The sequence below is a fragment of the Salmo salar genome, chromosome 20 (genome assembly GCF_965601325.2).
Source record: "Salmo salar chromosome 20, fSalSal1, whole genome shotgun sequence".
Classification (NCBI taxonomy): domain Eukaryota; kingdom Metazoa; phylum Chordata; class Actinopteri; order Salmoniformes; family Salmonidae; genus Salmo; species Salmo salar.
In genome coordinates, this window is record NC_138310.1 from 1,680,148 (window position 1) to 1,704,930 (window position 24,783).

Sequence of the window (24,783 nt, forward strand, 5' to 3'; positions counted from 1 at the left end):
TCTCCTCAGAACTGGTGTTTCTACCCGACACCGGACATCTCTCCTCAGAACTGGTGTCTCTACCTGACACCGGACATCTCTCCTCAGAACTGGTGTCTCTACCCTACACCGGACATCTCTCCTCAGAACTGGTGTCTCTACCTGACACCGGACATCTCTCCTCAGAACTGGTGTCTCTACCCTACACCGGACATCTCTCCTCAGAACTGGTGTCTCTACCCTACACCGGACATCTCTCTTCAGAACTGGTGTCTCTACCCTACACCGGACATCTCTCCTCAGAACTGGTGTCTCTACCCTACACCGGACATCTCTCATCAGAACTGGTGTCTCTACCCTACACCGGACATCTCTCCTCAGAACTGGTGTCTCTACCGTACCGGACATCTCTCCTCAGAACTGGTGTCTCTACCCGACACCGGACATCTCTCCTCAGAACTGGTGTCTCTACCCTACACCGGACATCTCTCCTCAGAACTGGTGTCTCTACCCTACACCGGACATCTCTCTTCAGAACTGGTGTCTCTACCCTACACCGGACATCTCTCTTCAGAACTGGTGTTTCTACCCGACACCGGACATCTCTCCTCAGAACTGGTGTCTCTACCCGACACCGGACATCTCTCTTCAGAACTGGTGTCTCTACCCTACACCGGACATCTCTCCTCAGAACTGGTGTCTCTACCCTACACCGGACATCTCTCATCAGAACTGGTGTCTCTACCCTACACCGGACATCTCTCCTCAGAACTGGTGTCTCTACCCTACACCGGACATCTCTCCTCAGAACTGGTGTCTCTACCCTACACCGGACATCTCTCCTCAGAACTGGTGTCTCTACCCTACACCGGACATCTCTCCTCAGAACTGGTGTCTCTACCCGACACCGGACATCTCTCCTCAGAACTGGTGTCTCTACCCGACACCGGACATCTCTCCTCAGAACTGGTGTCTCTACCCTACACCGGACATCTCTCCTCAGAACTGGTGTCTCTACCGTACTGGACATCTCTCCTCAGAACTGGTGTCTCTACCCGACACCGGACATCTCTCCTCACCTGAGCCTTCTAGCCGCTGCTTTACCTGTCTCTGGACAGAATAAAGTGACTACTGTATATCTGTCGATGCACAGAACTGGTGTCTCTACCCTACTGAACATCTCTCCTTACCACAACCCTACCTGTTTAAGTGTCATGGTGTTGTCCAGGCTGTGTTGCTGCTCTGCCAGGTCTAAAGTGACTATATCTGGCTATGCACATAGCCGTGACTATCAGGCACAGCTGATGTCTCTGATTCAGAGGGCTTGGGTTAAATACGGAAGACCTATTTTGGTTGAATGCATTCAGTTGTGCAGCTGACCAGGTATCCCCTTCCCCCTTCCCTTTCACATACAGCTCACAGCAACAACATATCACAGGTCTGCTTTGACAGGGTGAACAGCTACGTGTCCGTTCCACAACGATATGACACCCTGTGGGGGGAGATGCTGTATGTTGTGGCAGGCATATAAAGCAGTGGAATAGAGGACGGCTTATTGTGATATATAATGATTAAGACCCAATAACACGGCATGCTGTCAGTAAAGCCATTACAACAACACAGCCCTGCACACAAGGCTCAACACACACACACACACACACACACACACACACACACACACACACACACACACACACACACACACACACACACACACACACACACACACACACACGCACACACACACACACACCACACACACACACACACACACACGCAAATCATCACCCACACAACTTACCTGACTGCAGATACACATGTCAGTCAGAGGGTGGCGCCAGCTGCCTTAAAGACTGTTCACGTTTCAATCAACCAAGCCTCCCATTTCATCTCTTTGCAGTATTAACACAGCAGTGACACAGTTACAAGAAAAACACCCACATCAAACGCTTCACAATGGGTTTGAATTGTACAGGAGCCAAAACAATCTGACTCAGCAGGAAGCTTTATAGAGTTGGGTTGGCCTTTCTATTTGGCCCTAATGTTTTCTCTGTAACTGATGGGAAGTTGTTCAGAGATATTGACAAGCACATAGGAAGCACTAACAACATACTGCAGCCATTACACACGCATGTAAAAACCACACACACACACACACACACACACACACACACACACACACACACACACACACACACACACACACACACACACACACACACACACACACACACACACACACACACACACACACACACACACACACACACACGCACATACACACACACAGGCACACACACACGCATTTACAAACACAAACACACAGAGAGACTGTAGACATGATGCATTGTGGGTGGGAAGTTGGACAGTTCCAATGACTTTTTCAGAATGCAGGAGAAATCCCATCCTGGCTGTATCCATGACTTAAGTCCTAAAAAGAAATGATAATGCCCTATCCGTTAACAAAATACCTAAAGCATTGTTCTCTTCACAGCAACATGATGTGCAGACCTGAGACACAGCACCATGCGTCAAGACAACTAATTAAAGACCCAGACTGGAGCTGAAATTGGATGTGCAATAGACCTTAATGACTTACATTACTGTATTACCCTGCATTAGGAGGACCTTTATGACTTCCTAGTTCTGTTGTGTTACATGAGACAGTAATAAAGTCCAAACTTCTCTGTGCTCTACTTACTTGACCTTTGGTTTTTGATGAAGAACAGCTTGAGCCTCTCCTTGAAGGTGTTTTCATTCACATAGAACTCCACCTGAACCCTGGAGAGAGAGACAGAGACAGTCAGTACATCTACCATAGAACTCCACCTGAACCCTGGAGAGAGAGACAGAGACAGTCAGTACATCTACCATAGAACTCCACCTGAACCCTGGAGAGAGAGACAGAGACAGTCAGTACATCTACCATAGAACTCCACCTGAACCCTGGAGAGAGAGACAGTCAGTACATCTACCATAGAACTCCACCTGAACCCTGGAGAGAGAGACAGAGACAGTCAGTACATCTACCATAGAACACCTGAACCCTGGAGAGAGAGACAGAGACAGTCAGTACATCTACCATAGAACTCCACCTGAACCCTGGAGAGAGAGACAGTCAGTACATCTACCATAGAACTCCACCTGAACCCTGGAGAGAGAGACAGTCAGTACATCTACCATAGAACTCCACCTGAACCCTGGAGAGAGAGACAGTCAGTACATCTACCATAGAACTCCACCTGAACCCTGGAGAGAGAGACAGAGACAGTCAGACATCTACCATAGAACTCCACCTGAACTCTGGAGAGAGAGACAGTCACTACATCTACCATAGAACTCCACCTGAACCCTGGAGAGAGAGACAGTCAGTACATTTACCATAGAACTCCACCTGAACTCTGGAGAGAGAGACAGAGACAATCAGTACATCTACCATAGAACACATGAACCCTGGAGAGAGAGACAGAGACAGTCAGTACATCTACCATAGAACTCCACCTGAACCCTGGAGAGAGAGACAGTCAGTACATCTACCATAGAACTCCACCTGAACTCTGGAGAGAGAGACAGTCAGTACATCTACCATAGAACTCCACCTGAACCCTGGAGAGACAGTCAGTACATTTACCATAGAACTCCACCTGAACCCTGGAGAGAGAAACAGAGACAGTCAGTACATCTACCATAGAACTCCACCTGAACCCTGGAGAGACAGTCAGTACATTTACCATAGAACTCCACCTAAACCCTGGAGAGAGAGACAGAGACAGTCAGTACATCTACCATAGAACTCCACCTGAACCCTGGAGAGAGAGACAGAGACAGTCAGTACATCTACCATAGAACACATGAACCCTGGAGAGAGAGACAGAGACAGTCAGTACATCTACCATAGAACTCCACCTGAACCCTGGAGAGAGAGACAGAGACAGTCAGTACATCTACCATAGAACTCCACCTGAACCCTGGAGAGAGAGACAGTCAGTACATCTACCATAGAACTCCACCTGAACCCTGGAGAGAGAGACAGAGACAGTCAGTACATCTACCATAGAACACATGAACCCTGGAGAGAGAGACAGTCAGTACATCTACCATAGAACTCCACCTGAACCCTGGAGAGAGAGACAGTCAGTACATTTACCATAGAACTCCACCTGAACTCTGGAGAGAGAGACAGTCAGTACATCTACCACAGAAGTACTCCAGCATCCATATATAAGGACCATGGTTATTTGATTGAACTGTTTTGAGATATCAGTAAGTAGACAAGCTTAACCATGATGCATTGTGTTGTTGAATGCTGGAAGGCTCGGGTCTCTTTGTTTATTTGTTACCTCGAAGGCCTTCAGCAGTGAGACACTGAACATAGCATACAAGGTGCTTTTCAAAATGCACCAACAGCCAAAATGAAGAACAGCAACAGAGTGAAGGCAAACACAGTTAAAACAGGATACTTCATCACATGTAACATGAACATGTAACATTCTGCTTTCCTGGAATGGGTTTAATGTAAAAAAGCCATCAATCATAATGACCCCTTCGTAGTCTCCTATATTACCCACAGTGGCCAATTACTGTCATGACAACAAGGAGATGTAGAGTAACCATGGTAATTTGGAACTATCTATTAGAGAGTGAATATTGTGTTGATATGACTCTGAAGATATCCAAGCAATAAATCTGATGTGACACGAGGCACGCAATCTGTTTCAACACCAGTGCCTGTCTGGCTGGAGAAGACTGTTGCCTGACTGTTGAAATGTGCGATGTGCAGCTGAGGTTTAAGCCACACGAACTTCCATTTGAAGCTCTGATAGCTACGTAGCTATGGTGATATCATTACCAGTGATTTTAAAAGACCCTTCAGTTATGTGCGCCTCTAAACTGCGAAGGCTCCTCCAACCAAATTAGTTATTTTACATTGCTGCTTCGAGCATAATTATAGTTTACTTCTTCTCCCATGATGCAATTCACTAAGCACACATCCAACCCCTTAGTAGGCCTACAGTACAATATCCCCCAGAAACGTAGATACTGTACATAGCAGTGTAGCTTTAATCATGTAGGAAGTAGGAATGCTCTTTAATCATTTGAGTCCATATTAGATCATGTTCTCCTCATAATGCTATTGATAAACACATCACAGAGACTGTAGATTCTAGCTATAGAAAGCCCCTCCCTACCCACCACTTCCTGTGTGTGACATCACCACAGACCAGAGGTTCTAAATATTTATATCCTGCACTCTCATTGGTCCCTCAGCTATTCCATGTATTCCTGATTGGACTCTCCTATTCAATCATTTCATGAATAAGTAAAAAGGAACAGTGTAGTGACTGTGACTTATGGATCACCCCTGTGGTGCAATTCATTCATACTTGACAAGCTAGTCACTTGAAAATATATATTTCATTTTATACGGTCCTCCTGTACCCCCAACAAGCACACCTGATTTTACTTGTCTACCAATTATCAAGCCCTTGACAGGTTGAATCAAGTTTTTTTGTCCGGGCTACAACAAAAATGTGTTCTGTTGGGGGTAGCTGAGGGCCGGAGTTGGGAAACACTGTTCTAAGCAATCTAATGAAACACTTTGATGTTAATGTAAAGCAAGTACATTAATAAAGGCCCATAAACTGAATATTGGGGTGTGTCTGGGAGGTTATAAATGAAGGGAGAGCTAACTTCGACTCCTCTATCTAGAATAGATGTAGATTAATCTAAAGTGAGGGTGAAAGAGATCTATTTGATGTGTGGTTGCCTCCCCTAATGACAGCGATAATGGGCTGTAAACTCCTGCAGGGCCCTTGGAGCCTTCTGACAAGATTAATAGGGAGGAGAGGAGAAGAGAGGAAGGAATGAAGAGGAGAGAAAAGGAGGAGGGCAATTACTGGAGCCATATCCTGAGGGAAGCACAGAGAGAGAGAGAGAGAGAGAGAGAGAGAGAGAGAGAGAGAGAGAGAGGAGAGAGAGAGAGAGAGAGAGAGAGAGAGAGAGAGAGGGTCTGCATGTCTGTATAATAACAGATGTGTAGCTTAACCTGCTGTCCAATCCTCCTCTCCTTCTAGCCTTCATCTCCCTGTTCTTCTCTCTCTCTATCCCCTTCGTTTTATCTCCCTCTATTTCTTTACCACATGGAGACAGCCTCCAGGCAGGAAACGTCCACTCCACTCTCATGTGGTGAACCAATAACTGTATAGGTGCTGTAAAGTCCAGGAACCACTCATACACATTACACACACATGCTTACAATAGAAACACCCAGCAAAGAAAGAGGGACCGGGGCCAAGCTTCCTGCCATCCAGGACCTCTATGCTAGGCGGTGTCAGAGGAAGGGCATAAAAATTGACAAAGACTCCAGCCACCCTAGTCATAGACTGTTCTCTCTGCTACCGCACGGCAAGCGGTACCGGAGCGCCAAGCCTAGGTCCAAGAGGTTTCTAAACAGATTCTACCCCCAAGCCATAAGACTCCTGAACACCTAATCAAATGGCTGGTAGCTGGGGCGGCAGGTAGCCTAGTGGTTAGAGAGTTGGGCCAGTAACCAAAAGGTTGCTGGATCAAATCCCTGAGCTGACAAGCTGTGAATCTGTTGTTCTGCCCCTGAACAAGGCAGTTAACCCACTGTCCCCCCGGTAGGCCGTCATTGTAAATAAGAATTTGTTCTTAACTGACTTGCCTAGTTAAATAAAGCTTACACATGGCTACCCAGACTATCTGCATTGCCCCTCCCCCTCTTTTACACCGCTGCTACTCTCTGTTGTTATCATCATTGTATAGTCACATTAAAAACTCTACCTACATGTACATATTACCTCAACTAACTGGTTCCCCCGCACATTGACTCTGTACCGGTACCCCCCTGTATATAGTCTAGATATTGTTATTTTACTGCTGCTCTTTAATTACTTGTTACTTTTATTTGTTATTGTTATCTGTATTTTTTGAAACTGCATTGTTGGTTAGGGGCTCATAGGTAAGCATTTCACTGTAAGGTCTACACCTGTTGTATTCAGCACAAGTGACTCATATAATTTGATTTGATTTGATATGCATGTTGACATAATCAATATCACAGCATGGATACACATGTACACATGTAAATCGAGACACAGAGACACAGGTACATAGAGACACAGGTACATAGAGACACAGAGACACAGGTACATAGAGACACAGAGACACAGAGACACAGGTACATAAAGACACAGAGACACAGGTACATAAAGACACAGAGACACAGGTACATAGAGACACAGAGACACAGAGACACAGGTACATAGAGACACAGAGACACAGGTACATAGAGACACAGGTACATAGAGACACAGAGACACAGGTACATAGAGACACAGAGACACAGGTACATAGAGACACAGGTACATAGAGACACAGAGACACAGGTACATAGAGACACAGGTACATAGAGACACAGAGACACAGGTACATAGAGACACAGGTACATAGAGACACAGAGACACAGGTACATAGAGACACAGAGACACAGGTACATAGAGACACAGGTACACAGAGACACATGTACATAGAGACACAGAGACACAGAGAAACAGGTACATAGAGACACAGAGACACAGAGAAACAGGTACATAGAGACACAGAGACACAGGTACATAGAGACACAGGTACACAGAGACACATGTACATAGAGACACAGAGACACAGAGAAACAGGTACATAGAGACACAGAGACACAGAGAAACAGGTACATAGAGACACAGGTACATAGACACATAGAGACACAGAGACACAGGCATATAGAGACACAGAGACATAGAGACACAGGTACACAGAGACACATGTACATAGAGACACAGAGACACAGGTACACAGAGACACAGGTACACAGAGAAACAGGTACATAGAGACACAGGTACATAGAGACACAGAGAAACAGGTACACAGAGACACATGTAAATAGAGACACAGGTACATAGACACACAGAGACAGAGACACAGAGACACAGGTACATAGAGACACAGGTACATAGAGACACAGGTACACAGAGACACAGGTACATAGAGACACAGAGAAACAGGTACACAGAGACACATGTACATAGAGACACAGAGAAACAGGTACACAGAGACACATGTACATAGAGACACAGGTACATAGACACACAGAGACAGAGACACAGAGACACAGGTACATAGAGACACAGAGACAGAGACACAGAGACACAGGTGCATAGAAACACAGAGACAGAGACACAGAGACACAGGTACATAGAGACAGCGAGACACAGGTACATAGAGACACAGAGACACAGGTACACAGAGATACAGGTACATAGAGACACAGGTACACATAGACACGGAGACACAGGTACATGGAGACACTGAGACACAGGTACACAGGTGCATAGAGACACAGGTATATAGAGAAACAGAAACACAGGTACATAGAGACACAGAGACACGTACAAAGCGACACAGGTACATAGAGACACAGCTGCATAGAGACACAGGTGTATAGAGACACAGGTATATAGAGAAACAGAAACACAGGTACATAGAGCCACAGAGACACTGAGACAAAGGTACATAAAGACAAAGGTACATAAAGATACAGAGACACATGTACACAGGTACATAGATACAGGTGCTTGAGTAGACTCACATAAAAAACATACAAACAAGGCAACACAAGAGCAACATGCATACATCCCTGTTATTATCATACAATACTGTTATTACCATACATCACTGTTATTACCATCCATCCCTGTTATTACCATACGTCCCTGATATTACCATACGTCACTGTTATTACCATCCATCCCTGTTATTACCATACGTCCCCGTTATTACCATCCGTCCCCGTTATTACCATCTATCCCTGTTATTACCATACGTCCCTGATATTACCATACATCACTGTTATTACCATCCATCCCTGTTATTACCATCCGTCCCCGTTATTACCATCCATCCCTGTTACTACCATACGTCCCTGATATTACCATACGTCACTGTTACTACCATACGTCCCTGATATTACCATACGTCACTGTTACTACCATACGTCACTGTTATTACCATACGTCACTGTTACTACCATACGTCACTGTTATTACCATACGTCACTGTTACTACCATACGTCACTGTTATTACCATACGTCACTGTTACTACCATACGTCACTGTTATTACCATACGTCCCCGTTATTACCCTCCATCCCTGATATTACCATACGTCACTGTTATTACCATCCGTCCCTGATATTACCATACGTCACTGTTATTACCATCCGTCCCCGTTATTACCCTCCATCCCTGTTACTACCATACGTCACTGTTATTACCCTCCGTCCCTGATATTACCATACGTCACTGTTATTACCATCCGTCCCCCGTTATTACCCTCCATCCCTGATATTACCATACGTCACTGTTATTACCCTCCGTCCCCGATATTACCATACGTCCCTGATATTACATCCGTCCCCGTTATTACATCCGTCCCTTTTATTACCATACATCCCTGTTATTACCATCCGTCCCTGTTATTACCATCCGGCCCCGTTATTACATCTGTCCCTGTTATTACATCCGTCCCTGTTATTACCATACATCCCTGTTATTACCATCCTTCCCCGTTATTACATCCGTCCCTGTTATTACCATACATCCCCGTTATTACATCCGTCCCTGTTATTACCATACATCTCCGTTATTACCATCCTTCCCCGTTATTACATCCGTCCCTTTTATTACCATCCATCCCCGTTATTACCATACGTCCCCGTTATTACCATCCGTCCCCGTTATTACATCCGTCCCTGTTATTACCATACATCCCTGTTATTACCATACATCCCTGTTATTACCATCCTTCCCCGTTATTACCATATGCCCCCGTTATTACCATCCGTCCCCGTTATTACATCCGTCCCTGTTATTACCATACATCCCTGTTAATACCATCCGGCCCCGTTATTACATCCGTCCCTGTTATTACATCCGTCCCTGTTATTACCATACATCCGTGTTATTACCATCCTTCCCCGTTATTACATCCGTCCCTGTTATTACCATACATCCCCGTTATTACATCCGTCCCTGTTATTACCATACATCCCCGTTATTACCATCCTTCCCCGTTATTACATCCGTCCCTTTTATTACCATACATCCCCGTTATTACCATCCGTCCCCGTTATTACATCCGTCCCTGTTATTACCATACATCCCTGTTATTACCATACATCCCTGTTATTACCAGCCGTCCCTGTTATTACCATACGCCCCCGTTATTACCATCCAGCCCCGTTATTACAGGTACATAGAGACACAGAGACACAGGTACATAGAGACACAGAGACACAAGTACATAGACACACAGAGACACAGGTACATAGAGACACAGAGACACAGAGACACAGGTACATAGAGACACAGAGACACAAGTACATAGACACACAGAGACACAGGTACATAGAGACACAGAGACACAGGTACATAGAGACACAGAGACACATGTACATAGACACACAGAGACACAGGTACATAGAGACACAGAGACACAGGTACATAGAGACACAGGTACATAGACACACAGAGACACAGAGACACAGGTACACAGAGACACAGGTACATAGAGACACAGGTACATAGACACACAGAGACACAGAGACACAGGTACATAGAGACACAGATACACTGAGACAAAGGTACATAAAGACAAAGGTAAATAAAGATACAGAGACAAAGGTACACAGGTACATAGATACAGGTACTTGAGTAGACTCATAAAAAACATACAAACAAGGCAACACAAGGGCAACATGCATACATCCCTGTTATTATCATACAATACTGTTATTACCATACATCACTGTTATTACCATCTGTCCCCGGTATTTGCATCCGTCCCCGTTATTACCATCCGTCCCCGTTATTACCATCCGTCCCCGTTATTACCATATGTCCCCGTTATTACCATACGTCCCCGTTATTACATCCATCCACGTTGTTACATTCATCCCCGTTATTACCGTCCATCCCCGTTATTACCATCCATCCCCGTTATTACCATATGTCCCTGTTATTACCATCCGTCCCTGTTATTACCATCCATCTCTGTTATTACCATACAGTACTGTTATTACCATCCTTCCCCGTTATTACCATCCGTCCCTGTTATTACCATCCGTCCCCGTTATTACCATCCGTCCCTGTTATTACCATCCATCTCTGTTATTACCATACAGTACTGTTATTACCATCCGTCCCTGTTATTACCACCCGTCCGTTATTACCACCCGTCCCTGTTATTACCATACATCCCTGTTATTACCACCCGCCCCTGTTATTACCATACATCCCTGTTATTACCATACATCCCTGTTATTACCATACATCCCTGTTATTACAGTACCAGTCAAAAGTTTGAACACACCTACTTATTTTTTGTACTTTTTTCTTCATTGTTGTCACGTCCTGACCAGCAGATGGAGCTAGTGTTTTAGTTTTGGGGTCAGGACGTGGCATGTTTGTATTGGTTAAATGTTGGGTGGATGATTGGGACTTCCAATTGAAGGCAGGTGTGTATAGTTGCCTTTGATTGGAAGTCCTATATAGGTGTGTGTGTTTTTCTTTGGGGTTGTGGGTGGTTGTTTTTGCACTGCGTTTCTAGCCTGCAGAACTGTAGCTGTTGTTACTTTGTTTGCATTGTTAAGTGGATGCTTTACTTCTTTATTTTAATTAAAGATGAGTATTCACATACCTGCTGCGCCTTGGTCCATTTCTACAGAAGACAGCCGTTACAATTGTAGAATAATAGTGGACATCAAAACTATCAAATAACACCTACGGAATCATGTAGTAACCAAAATAGTGTTAACCTGTTGGGTCTAGGGGGCAGCATTTGCACGTCTGGATAAAAAAAATGTACCCGATTTAATCTGGTTACTAATCCTACCCAGTAACTAGAATATGCATATACTTATTATATATGGATAGAAAACACTCTAAAGTTTCCAAAACTGTTTGAATGGTGTCTGTGAGTATAACAGAACTCATTTGGCAGGCAAAACCCTGAGACATTTTCTGACAGGAAGTGGATACCTGATGTGTTGTATTGACTTTAAACCTATCCCATTGAAAAACACAGGGGTTTAGGAATATTTTGGCACTTCCTATTGCTTCCACTAGATGTCACCAGCCTTTACAAAGTGTTTTGAGTCTTCTGGAGGGAGATCTGACCGAACAAGAGCCATGGAACGGTGATGTCCCATTAGACACCTGGCGCGCTACTTCATGTTGGGTACCCTCGTTCCAATACGTTATAAAAGAGTATGCATTCGTCCACCTTGAATATTATTCATGTTCTGGTTAAAAAAGGCCCTAATGATTTATGCTATACAACGTTTGACATGTTTGAACGAACGGAAATATATTTTTTCCCCTCGTTCATGACGAGAAGTCCGGCTGGCTTACATCATGTGCTAACGAGACGGAGATTTTTGGACATAAATGATGAGCTTTTTTGAACAAAACTACATTCGTTATGGACCTGTGATACCTGGAAGTGACATCTGATGAAGAGAATCAAAGGTAATGGATTATTTACATAGTATTTTCGATTTTAGATCTCCCCAACATGACGTCTAGTCTGTATCGCAACGCGTATTTTTCCGGGCGCAGTGCTCAGATTATTGCAAAGTGTGATTTCCCAGTAAGGTTATTTTTAAATCTGGCAAGTTGATTGCGTTCAAAAGATGTAAATCTATAATTCTTTAAATGACAATATAATATTTTACCAATGTTTTCTAATTTTAATTATTTAATTTGTGACGCTGACTTGACTGCCGGTTATTGGAGGGAAACGATTTCCTCAACATCAATGCCATAGTAAAACGCTGTTTTTGGATATAAATATCAACTTGATAGAACTAAAAATGCATGCATTGTCTAACATAATGTCCTAGGAGTGTCATCTGATGGAGATTGTAAAAGGTTAGTGCATCATTTTAGCTGGTTTTATGGTTTTGGTGACCCTGTCTTTGACTTGACAAAACATTACACACAACTCTTGTAAATGTACTGTCCTAACATACTCTAAATTTATGCTTTCGCCGTAAAACCTTTTTGAAATCGTAAAACGTGGTTAGATTAAGGAGATGTTTATCTTTCAAATGGTGTAACATAGTTGTATTTTTGAAAAATTTGAATTTTGACATTTATTTGGATTCAAATTTGCCGCTCTTGAAATGCACCTGCTGTTGATGGAGTGCACCACGGGTGGCACGCTAGCGTCCCACCTAGCCCCAAGAGGTTAAACATATCAAAATATAATTAATATTTTAGATTCTTCAAAGTAGCCACCCTTTACCTTGATGATAGCTTTGCAAACTCTTGGCATTCTCTCAACCAGCTTTATAAGCTAGCCCCCTTCGTCACAGACATAATTACACTTATATATGTTGGCAACACACATTATAAAACATGAAAAGACCTGGTTCAAAAGCAATCCATAGTAATAAACTATGTCAGGAAAACATGACCTACATGTACAGGAATAGTGAGGCAGCAGACACACCCCTTCAGAAGAAAGTACTCATTAGAATGGGCCATGTAACCATAGACACAGACACCTCTCTTTCCTTGCACCTGCAGATCACTTTGATTGTCTTTCATCATATGAACATATGGTTTGATAATGTAGAGGTGCACTGTTAGTGTATACATTAACACATATGCTAAAAGGTATCAAGATGCAACATACATGCACACACCATTGCCTACGAGAAGATAGGGAAGACATACTGTATATCTGCACTGTGCACTGTAAATTAACATCTGTTATCTGATTCACTGTTATCTGATGGAAGAAGTTAATGAAACCATGATTATCTGATTCACTGTTATCTGATTCACTGTTATTTGATTCACTGTTATCTATTGGGAGAAGTCAATGAAACCATGATAAATAGAAGAGAGATGCTTCATACCATACAATCTGTCTTGTTTTAATAAAAGACATATCAGTAGCATAAGACACACAGGTCAGTGATTGTAATCATGAGGGAATGACTGAAACACATCCAAACAGTTGTTGCACACTTGGATAATTACTCAAATCACAATCAGATCAGTTATCCCATTGGCTGAAGATTGTTTGATATGAGACACACAGCTGTGTTGATTTCCCATGTTATCTGTTTCAGTTGTCAATAGCCTTGGTTAAATATCTTGCTTAGGGCACGACAGCACTTAGCCCATCTGGACTTGAGACCTACACTGTCAATTGGCCACAATTCCATTTCAATTCTCTGACCATTGCATAAATGCATTGACCTGTCATCTTCCTCTGTGAATTTATTTGCATTTCTTCTGTCTTATATCTTGCTCTATTTTCAAACCATTTGAGATCCAAAAAGTAGTCACTTTTCTCAGACCATTACAGGAATACCATTTGTCCTCTCAGCTCAGCTCTCCTCTTCATACAGTAACATCTGACCTGTCACGTTCATATTCTTCCCCGTGAAACTATTTACATTTCTATGTCTTACATCTCATACTATTTAAACTCAATTTCATCTCGATTCTCAGATCATTACAGAAATATAGTTTCCCTTTCGGTTCTCACGTTCTTGCTATTCTATGAATCCATTTACATGAATTGTCTATATTAGTCCAGGCAATATGTGAGATTTTAAACTTGCTCTCTTTTTATCCTTTTGACATACAAACAGTCCAGTAACAAGCAGCACAAATAATTTTCTCCTGCTGAACTTCAGATACTGTATAAGGGCAGCAGGGACTTCTATAAATATCAAGAACAGACATGAATATTAAAACAGGAACTCTCTCTCTCTCTCTCTCTCTCCCTCATCCATCTCTACAGCTCTCTCTCTCTCCCTCCCTCCATCTCTCCATATCTCGCTCTCTCTCTCTCTCTCCCTCCCCTCCATCCCCCTCTACATATCTCTCTTCATCTCTCCATCGCTCTCGTTCTCTTTATCCCTCTCTCCCCCTCCCTGACCAGCCAACTAGCTCCACTGCTCTCCAGTCAACCTACTTAAAATAGCGGTGCGTCCTCTAAACACGAAGTCTGTTAAGAGACACTGCAAGTAGATGAAAGCAGGGCATGATGGTGTGGATTCTTCAGCTCATCAAACTGGAGGTGTATCACGACACAGAGACACCAGCTCTGAGGAAGAACAAGCCAGCCGCCCCCTGTATGTCTGACACCTTCTACTTGTACTGTAATTAGAATTGCCTTCTAATTAACGACTCCTCCACATGCTCCACATTCAGTCAATAGGAATGTACAGTATACATGACATAATCTATCTTCCCTTGTTCAGACTCCTGCAGTAGACTGTGATGACACATCCTCAAGAAACACTACTGCGATTAGCGGTTAGCTTGTTTTTACCACATCTTTGGTAACACGATCAAGATCGATTAGAATCATGTTTTCCATTCTAGAGTGGTGTTTCTGAGTCAATTCCAAAGCCTGGTCATATATCACATCCTGTGGGATCTCAGATATCCACTTTGGCCACAAGAACAAAACACAATTTTATTACTATATCAGTGAATACAGCTGTTTAGTTTAAATCACATTTTTGTTATGACATAAGATACCATTCCAAAAGTAATTTGAATTTGAACTAGTCGTACATCAAATTAACAGATCTAGTAGCATCTTCCACAGAGAGAAACCGTTTTACTCAAAATCTGAAAAGCATAATATGGAAATACTGTGTTTCCCAAAAATTTCCACACACTGCTTGATTGATTCTCTCTCTATAAATGGCAAAAACACATTTATCCGCTGTCTCTAACAGAAAAGCTCTGTCTAGGAAGCAACAGATTCTGTTTGTTCAAATTGTATAATAAAATAAAGATGATAAAATCTGTGGCTGAACTAGCCGACGCCTGAGAATAAAAAGATGATGAAGACATATAATGAAGACATATGATGAAGACACATGATGAAGACACATTGAAGACATATGATGAAGACATATGATGAAGACACAATGAAGACATATGATGAAGACACATGATGAAGACATATGATGAAGACACATGATGAAGACACATTGAAGACATATGATGAAGACATATAATGAAGACACAATGAAGACATATGATGAAGACATGTGATGAAGACATGTGATGAAGACATATGATGAAGACATGAAGACATGATGAAGACATAATGAAGACATATGATGAAGACACATGATGAAGACACATGATGAAGACATATGATGAAGACATATGATGAAGACACAATGAAGACACATGATGAAGACACATGATGAAGACACATGATGAAGACATATGATGAAGACATATGATGAAGACATGTGATGAAGACGTGATGAAGACATATGATGAAGACATGTGATGAAGACGTGATGAAGACATGAAGACATGATGAAGACATAATGAAGACATAATGAAGACATTTGATGAAGACATGAAGACATAATGAAGACATATAATGAAGACATGATGAAGACATATAATGAAGACATGTGATGAAGACACGAAGACATGATTTAGACATATAATGAAGACATATAATGAAGACATATGATGAAGACATATGATGAAGACATATGATGAAGACATATAAAGAAGACATGATGAAGACATATGATGAAGACACAAAGACATGATGAAGACATAATGAAGACATGATGAAGACATGATGAAGACATGAAGACATGATGAAGACATATAATGAAGACATGATGAAGACATATAAAGAAGACATGATGAAGACACGAAGACATGATGAAGACATGATGAAGAAATATAATGAAGACATGATGAAGACATATAATGAAGACATGATGAAGACATATAAAGAAGACATGATGAAGACACGAAGACATGATGAAGACATGATGAAGACATATAATGAAGACATGGGGTGAAGACATATAATGAAGACATATAATGAAGACATGGTGAAGACATATAATGAAGACATGATGAAGACATGATGAAGACATGATGAAGACATGATGAAGACATATAATGAAGACATGGGGTGAAGACATATAATGAAGATATATAATGAAGACATATAATGAAGACATGATGAAGACATATAATGAAGACATGATGAAGACATGATGAAGACATGATGAAGACATATGATGAAGACATATGATGAAGACACATGATGAAGACACATGATGAAGACATATGATGAAGACATATGATGAAGACATGATGAAGACATAATGAAGACATAATGAAGACATATAATGAAGACATGATGAAGACATATAATGAAGACATGTGATGAAGACACATGATGAAGACACATGATGAAGACACATGATGAAGACATATGATGAAGACGTGATGAAGACATGTGATGAAGACATATGATGAAGACATGATGAAGACATAATGAAGACATAATGAAGACATATAATGAAGACATGATGAAGACATATAATGAAGACATGTGATGAAGACACGAAGACATGATTTAGACATATAATGAAGACATATAATGAAGACATATGATGAAGACATATGATGAAGACATAATGAAGACATGATGAAGACATATAAAGAAGACATGATGAAGACATATGATGAAGACACAAAGACATGATGAAGACATATAATGAAGACATGATGAAGACATGGTGAAGACATATGATGAAGACATGAAGACATGATGAAGACATATAATGAAGACCTGATGACGACATGTAAAGAAGACATGATGAAGACACGAAGACATGATGAAGACATGATGAAGACATAAAATGTAGACATGATGAAGAAATATAATGAAGACATGATGAAGACATGATGAAGACATGGTGAAGACATATAATGAAGACATATAATGAAGACATATAATGAAGACATGATGAAGACATGATGAAGACATGATGAAGACATATAATGAAGACATGATGAAGACATAATGAAGGCATGATGAAGACATTTGATGAAGACATATAATGAAAACATGTGATGAAGACATATGATGAAGACATATACATTCCGATTAGAAGAGCTTGACTAGTGTTTGTGCAGACTGACTGCACTCCGCAGTCACTGACACACCGGGTTCACCCTAAAGGTCATGATAGAGGGCAAGCTGATCGTTAATCAGTGCCTAAGGGCAACTTCTACCCACAGTAGTAGGTTTGCACTTGGCACACACACTTCAGGGACCTCTATGGCCTCGGGTGAGGAAGTCAGGACAGGGATCACACTGCACTCAAAACAGATCCAGCAGGATGACAACCATTATGAACAGATCCCTCCCTCCCTCCCTCCCTCCCTCCCTCCCTCCCTCCCTCCCTCCCTCCCTCCCTCCCTCCCTCCCTCCCTCCCTCCCTCCCTCCCTCCCTCCCTCCCTCCCTCCCTCCCTCCCTCTTCTAGCCACACCTCCATAGGGAGCCACACCTCCACAACACTTGTGCCAACACTTACAGTAGGCCAAGCTGTATGCTTCTGAATCTGAACCACCAACACTTACAGTAGGCCAAGCTGTATGCTTCTGAATCTGAACCACCAACACTTACAGTAGGCCAAGCTGTATGCTTCTGAATCTGAACCACCAGCACTTACAGCATCCCTAAGGAACCCCATGCACCATCCATTTCCCCGACAGAGATAGTACAGAAACCACAGAGATAATAGAGAGCATGTTATCACTTCCAGCCCACCAGGCATAGTAACCCCCAAAGAAATGTACCACACACACATTAAAGACTAATTGCTTTTTGACTTAGAGTTCGCAATTGTTGAGAGGACCGGCACTGTGTTGATCTGATTTGAAATGTAGTCATCATGCTTTAGGCCACCTTGATAATTTAATAAAATGCTGAGGAAGCGCCTATCAAACCGGCTGTCATTGGTTAATAGGCATTCCACAATGAAGACAATCAATCATTCGCACTTCCAGATAGTACAGTACGTACCAAGTACCATTACAATGACTGAGGTGACAACATAATAAACAGGCAAACAGGCAGACAGGCAGAGAGACAGACAGCCAGACAGGCAGAGAGACAGACAGTCAGCAGACAAGCAGCAGACAAGCAGTAGACAGGCAGAAAGCAGACAGGCAGATAGGCAGCAGACAGGCAGTAGACAGGCAGACAGCAGACAGGGAGGCAGCAGACAGGCAGGCAGGCAGACAGACAGACAGACAGACAGACAGACAGACAGACAGACAGACAGACAGACAGACAGACAGACAGACAGACAGACAGACAGCAGACAGGCAAGCAGACAAGCAGACAGGTAGCAGACAGGCAGACAGCAGACAAGCAGACAACAGACATGTAGACAACAGACAGGCAGGCAGGCAGGCAGGCAGACAGGCAACAGACAGTAGACAGGCAGACAGCAGACAGGTAGGCAAACAGACAGGAGACAGACAGGCAAGCAGACTGGCAGATAGGCAGCAGACAGGCAAACAGTCAAAGTACTCCAACCAAGTACTCGGTGTCCAAATCACTAAGACAGTCATCAGACAGGCAGCAGACAGGCAGAAAGCAGACAGTTAGATAGCAGACAGACAGACAGACAGAGACAGACAGACAGGCAGACAAGGGGTCAGCAGACAGACAGACAGACAGACAGACAGACAGACAGACAGACAGACAGACAGACAGACAGACAGACAGACAGACAGACAGACAGACAGACAGACAGCAGACAGGCAGACAAACAAACAGACTGGCAAGCAGACAGGCAGACAGACATCAGACAGGCAGACAGGCAGGCAGGCAGGCAGGCAGGCAGGCAGACAGACATCAGACAGGCAGACAGGCAGGCAGGCAGGCAGGCAGGCAGGCAGACAGTAGGCAGGCAGGCAGACAGTAGACAGGCAGACAGCAAACAGGCAGGCAGACAGACAGACAGACAGGCAGACAGCAGACAGGCAGGCAGGCAGGTAGACAGCAGACAGCAAACAGGCAGGCAGTCAAAGTACTCCAACCAAGTGTCCAAATCACTAAGAACTTAAAATGGTCTACACACACGCCCACAGTTCTGAAGAAGAGGCGCAACAGCACTTCTTCCTCCTTAGGAGGTTGAAACAGTTTGGCATCGGACCTCAAATCCTCAAAAAGGTGTGCAGTTTAACCATTGAGAGCATCTTGACTGGCTGCATCACTGCTGCCCTACAGAGGGTTGTGCGGACAGCCCAGTATATCACTGGGGCCAAGCTCTATATCAGCATGACCTGGAAAATTCACCTAAGCCATAGACTATTCTCTCTGAGCCCGCACAGCAGGTGGTGCCGGTGCATTAAGTCTGACACCAACAGGCTCCTGAACAGCTTCTATCTCCATGCCATACGACTGCTAAATAGCTAACTAAATAGCTAACAAATAGCTAACAATATTTTTACACTGCCTCTATGCACACTCACAAGGCCCTCAACACTACACACACTGATACTACAAAACACACACGAACACTCACTGCATCATCTGCTCACTCACACAAATGTACATACATTTATACTGACTCTCTACACACACTCACATACAACTGCTGCTACTCTGTTTATACACTCACATACAAACTGCTGCTACTCTGTTTACACGCTCACATACAAACTGCTGCTACTCTGTTTATACACTCACATACAAACTGCTGCTACTCTGTTTACACGCTCACATACAAACTGCTGCAACTCTGTTTATACACTCACATACAAACTGCTGCTACTCTGTTTATACACTCACATACAAACCGCTGCTACTCTGTTTATACACTCACATAACAAACCGCTGCAACTCTGTTTACACGCTCACAAACAAACTGCTGCTACTCTGTTTATACACTCACATACAAACCGCTGCTACTCTGTTTATACACTCACATACAAACTGCTGCTACTCTGTTTATACACTCACATACAAACTGCTGCTACTCTGTTTATACACTCACATACAAACTGTTGCTACTCTGTTTATACACTCACATACAAACCGCTGCTACTCTGTTTATACACTCACATACAAACTGCTGCTACTCTGTTTACACACTCACATACAAACTGCTGCTACTCTGTTTATACACTCACATACAAACTGCTGCTACTCTGTTTATACACTCACATACAAACTGCTGCTACTCTGTTTATACACTCACATACAAACTGCTGCTACTCTGTTTATACACTCACATACAAACTGCTGCTACTCTGTTTATACACTCACATACAAACTGCTGCTACTCTGTTTATTCACTCACATACAAACCGCTGCTACTGTTTATACACTCACATACAAACTGCTACTCTGTTTATACACTCACATACAAACTGCTACTCTGTTTATACACTCACATACAAACTGCTACTCTGTTTATACACTCACATACAAACTGCTGCTACTCTGTTTATTCACTCACATACAAACTGCAACTCTGTTTATACACTCACATACAAACTGCTACTCTGTTTATACACTCACATACAAACTGCTACTCTGTTTATACACTCACATACAAACTGCTGCTACTCTGTTTATACACTCGCATACAAACTGCTGCTACTCTGTTTATACACTCACATACAAACTGCTGCTACTGTTTATACACTCACATACAAACTGCTGCTACTCTGTTTATACACTCACATACAAACTGCTGCTACTCTGTTTATACACTCACATACAAACTGCTGCTACTCTGTTTATACACTCACATACAAACTGCTCCTACTCTGTTTATACACACATACAAACTGCTCCTACTCTGTTTATACACACATACAAACTGCTGCTACTCTGTTTATACACTCACATACAAACTGCTGCTACTCTGTTTATACACTCACATACAAACTGTTGCTACTCTGTTTATACACTCCCATGCAAACTGCTGCTACTCTGTTTATACACTCACATACAAACTGCTGCTACTCTGTTTATACACTCACATACAAACTGCTCCTACTCTGTTTATACACACATACAAACTGCTCCTACTCTGTTTATACACACATACAAACTGCTGCTACTCTGTTTATTCACTCACATACAAACTGCAACTCTGTTTATACACTCACATACAAACTCCTACTCTGTTTATACACTCACATACAAACTGCTGCTACTCTGTTTACACACTCACATACAAACCGCTGCTACTCTGTTTATACACTCACATACAAACTGCTGCTACTCTGTTTATACACTCACAGACAAACTGCTGCTACTCTGTTTATACACTCACATACAAACCGCTGCTACTGTTTATACACTCACATACAAACTGCTGCTACTCTGTTTATACACTCACATACAAACTGCTGCTACTCTGTTTATACACTCACATACAAACTGCTGCTACTCTGTTTATACACTCACATACAAACCGCTGCTACTCTGTTTATACACTCACATACAAACTGCTGCTACTCTGTTTATACACTCACATACAAACTGCTGCTACTCTGTTTATTCACTCACATACAAACTGCTGCTTCTGTGTATACACTCACATACAAACTGCTGATACTCTGTTTATACACTCACATACGAACTGCTGCTACTCTGTTTATACACTCACATACAAACTGCTGCTACTCTGTTTATACACTCACATACAAACTGCTGCTACTCTGTTTATACACTCACATACAAACTGCTGTTACTCTGTTTATACACTCACATACAAACTGCTGCTGCTCTGTTTACACACTCACATACAAACTGCTGCTACTCTGTTTACACACTCACATACAATCTGCTGCTACTCTGTTTACACACTCACATACAAACTGCTGCTACTCTGTTTACACACTCACATACAAACTGCTGCTACTCTGTTTATACACTCACATACAAACCGCTGCTACTCTGTTTATACACTCACATACAAACCGCTGCTACTCTGTTTATACACTCACATACAAACTGCTGCTACTCTGTTTATACACTCACATACAAACTGCTGCTACTCTGTTTATACACAAATACAAACTGCTGCTACTCTGTTTATACACTCACATACAAACTGCTCCTACTCTGTTTATACACACATACAAACTGCTCCTACTCTGTTTATACACTCACATACAAACTGCTGCTACTCTGTTTACACGCTCACATACAAACTGCTGCAACTCTGTTTATACACTCACATACAAACTGCTGCTACTCTGTTTATACACTCACATACAAACCGCTGCTACTCTGTTTATACACTCACATACAAACCGCTGCAACTCTGTTTACACGCTCACAAACAAACTGCTGCTACTCTGTTTATACACTCACATACAAACCGCTGCTACTCTGTTTATACACTCACATACAAACTGCTGCTACTCTGTTTATACACTCACATACAAACTGCTGCTACTCTGTTTATACACTCACATACAAACTGTTGCTACTCTGTTTATACACTCACATACAAACCGCTGCTACTCTGTTTATACACTCACATACAAACTGCTGCTACTCTGTTTACACACTCACAAACAAACTGCTGCTACTCTGTTTATACACTCACATACAAACTGCTGCTACTCTGTTTATACACTAACATACAAACTGCTGCTACTCTGTTTATACACTCACATACAAACTGCTGCTAATCTGGTTATACACTCACATACAAACTGCTGCTACTCTGTTTATACACTCACATACAAACTGCTGCTACTCTGTTTATACACTAACATACAAACTGCTGCTACTCTGTTTATACACTCACATACAAACTGCTGCTAATCTGGTTATACACTCACATACAAACTGCTGCTACTCTGTTTATTCACTCACATACAAACCGCTGCTACTGTTTATACACTCACATACAAACTGCTACTCTGTTTATACACTCACATACAAACTGCTACTCTGTTTATACACTCACATACAAACTGCTACTCTGTTTATACACTCACATACAAACTGCTGCTACTCTGTTTATTCACTCACATACAAACTGCAACTCTGTTTATACACTCACATACAAACTGCTACTCTGTTTATACACTCGCATACAAACTGATGCTACTCTGTTTATACACTCACATACAAACTGCTGCTACTCTGTTTATACACTCGCATACAAACTGCTGCTACTCTGTTTATACACTCACATACAAACTGCTGCTACTGTTTATACACTCACATACAAACTGCTGCTACTCTGTTTATACACTCACATACAAACTGCTGCTACTCTGTTTATACACTCACATACAAACTGCTGCTACTCTGTTTATACACTCACATACAAACTGCTGCTACTCTGTTTATACACTCACATACAAACTGCTGCTACTCTGTTTATACACTCACATACAAACTGCTGCTACTCTGTTTATACACTCACATACAAACTGCTGCTACTCTGTTTATTCACTCACATACAAACTGCTGCTACTGTTTATACACTCACATACAAACTGCTACTCTGTTTATACACTCACATACAAACTGCTACTCTGTTTATACACTCACATACAAACTGCTACTCTGTTTATACACTCACATACAAACTGCTGCTACTCTGTTTATTCACTCACATACAAACTGCAACTCTGTTTATACACTCACATACAAACTGCTACTCTGTTTATACACTCGCATACAAACTGATGCTACTCTGTTTATACACTCACATACAAACTGCTGCTACTCTGTTTATACACTCGCATACAAACTGCTGCTACTCTGTTTATACACTCACATACAAACTGCTGCTACTGTTTATACACTCACATACAAACTGCTGCTACTCTGTTTATACACTCACATACAAACTGCTGCTACTCTGTTTATACACTCACATACA

The 24,783-nt window shown here is 42.3% G+C and overlaps 1 protein-coding gene across 4 annotated transcripts in view; it reads right to left on the bottom strand.

Moving 5' to 3' along the window:
- Window positions 1-24,783, bottom strand: part of LOC106579798 (potassium channel subfamily T member 1) — a 290,587-nt gene that overhangs the window by 62,228 nt on the left and 203,576 nt on the right. For all 4 annotated transcript variants that reach the window (XM_082966143.1, XM_082966141.1, XM_082966142.1 and 1 more), the window contains exon 4: window positions 2,681-2,760. In XM_082966143.1, the coding sequence (XP_082822269.1) occupies window positions 2,681-2,760 (80 nt within the window). The remainder of the gene's footprint in view (window positions 1-2,680; window positions 2,761-24,783) is intronic.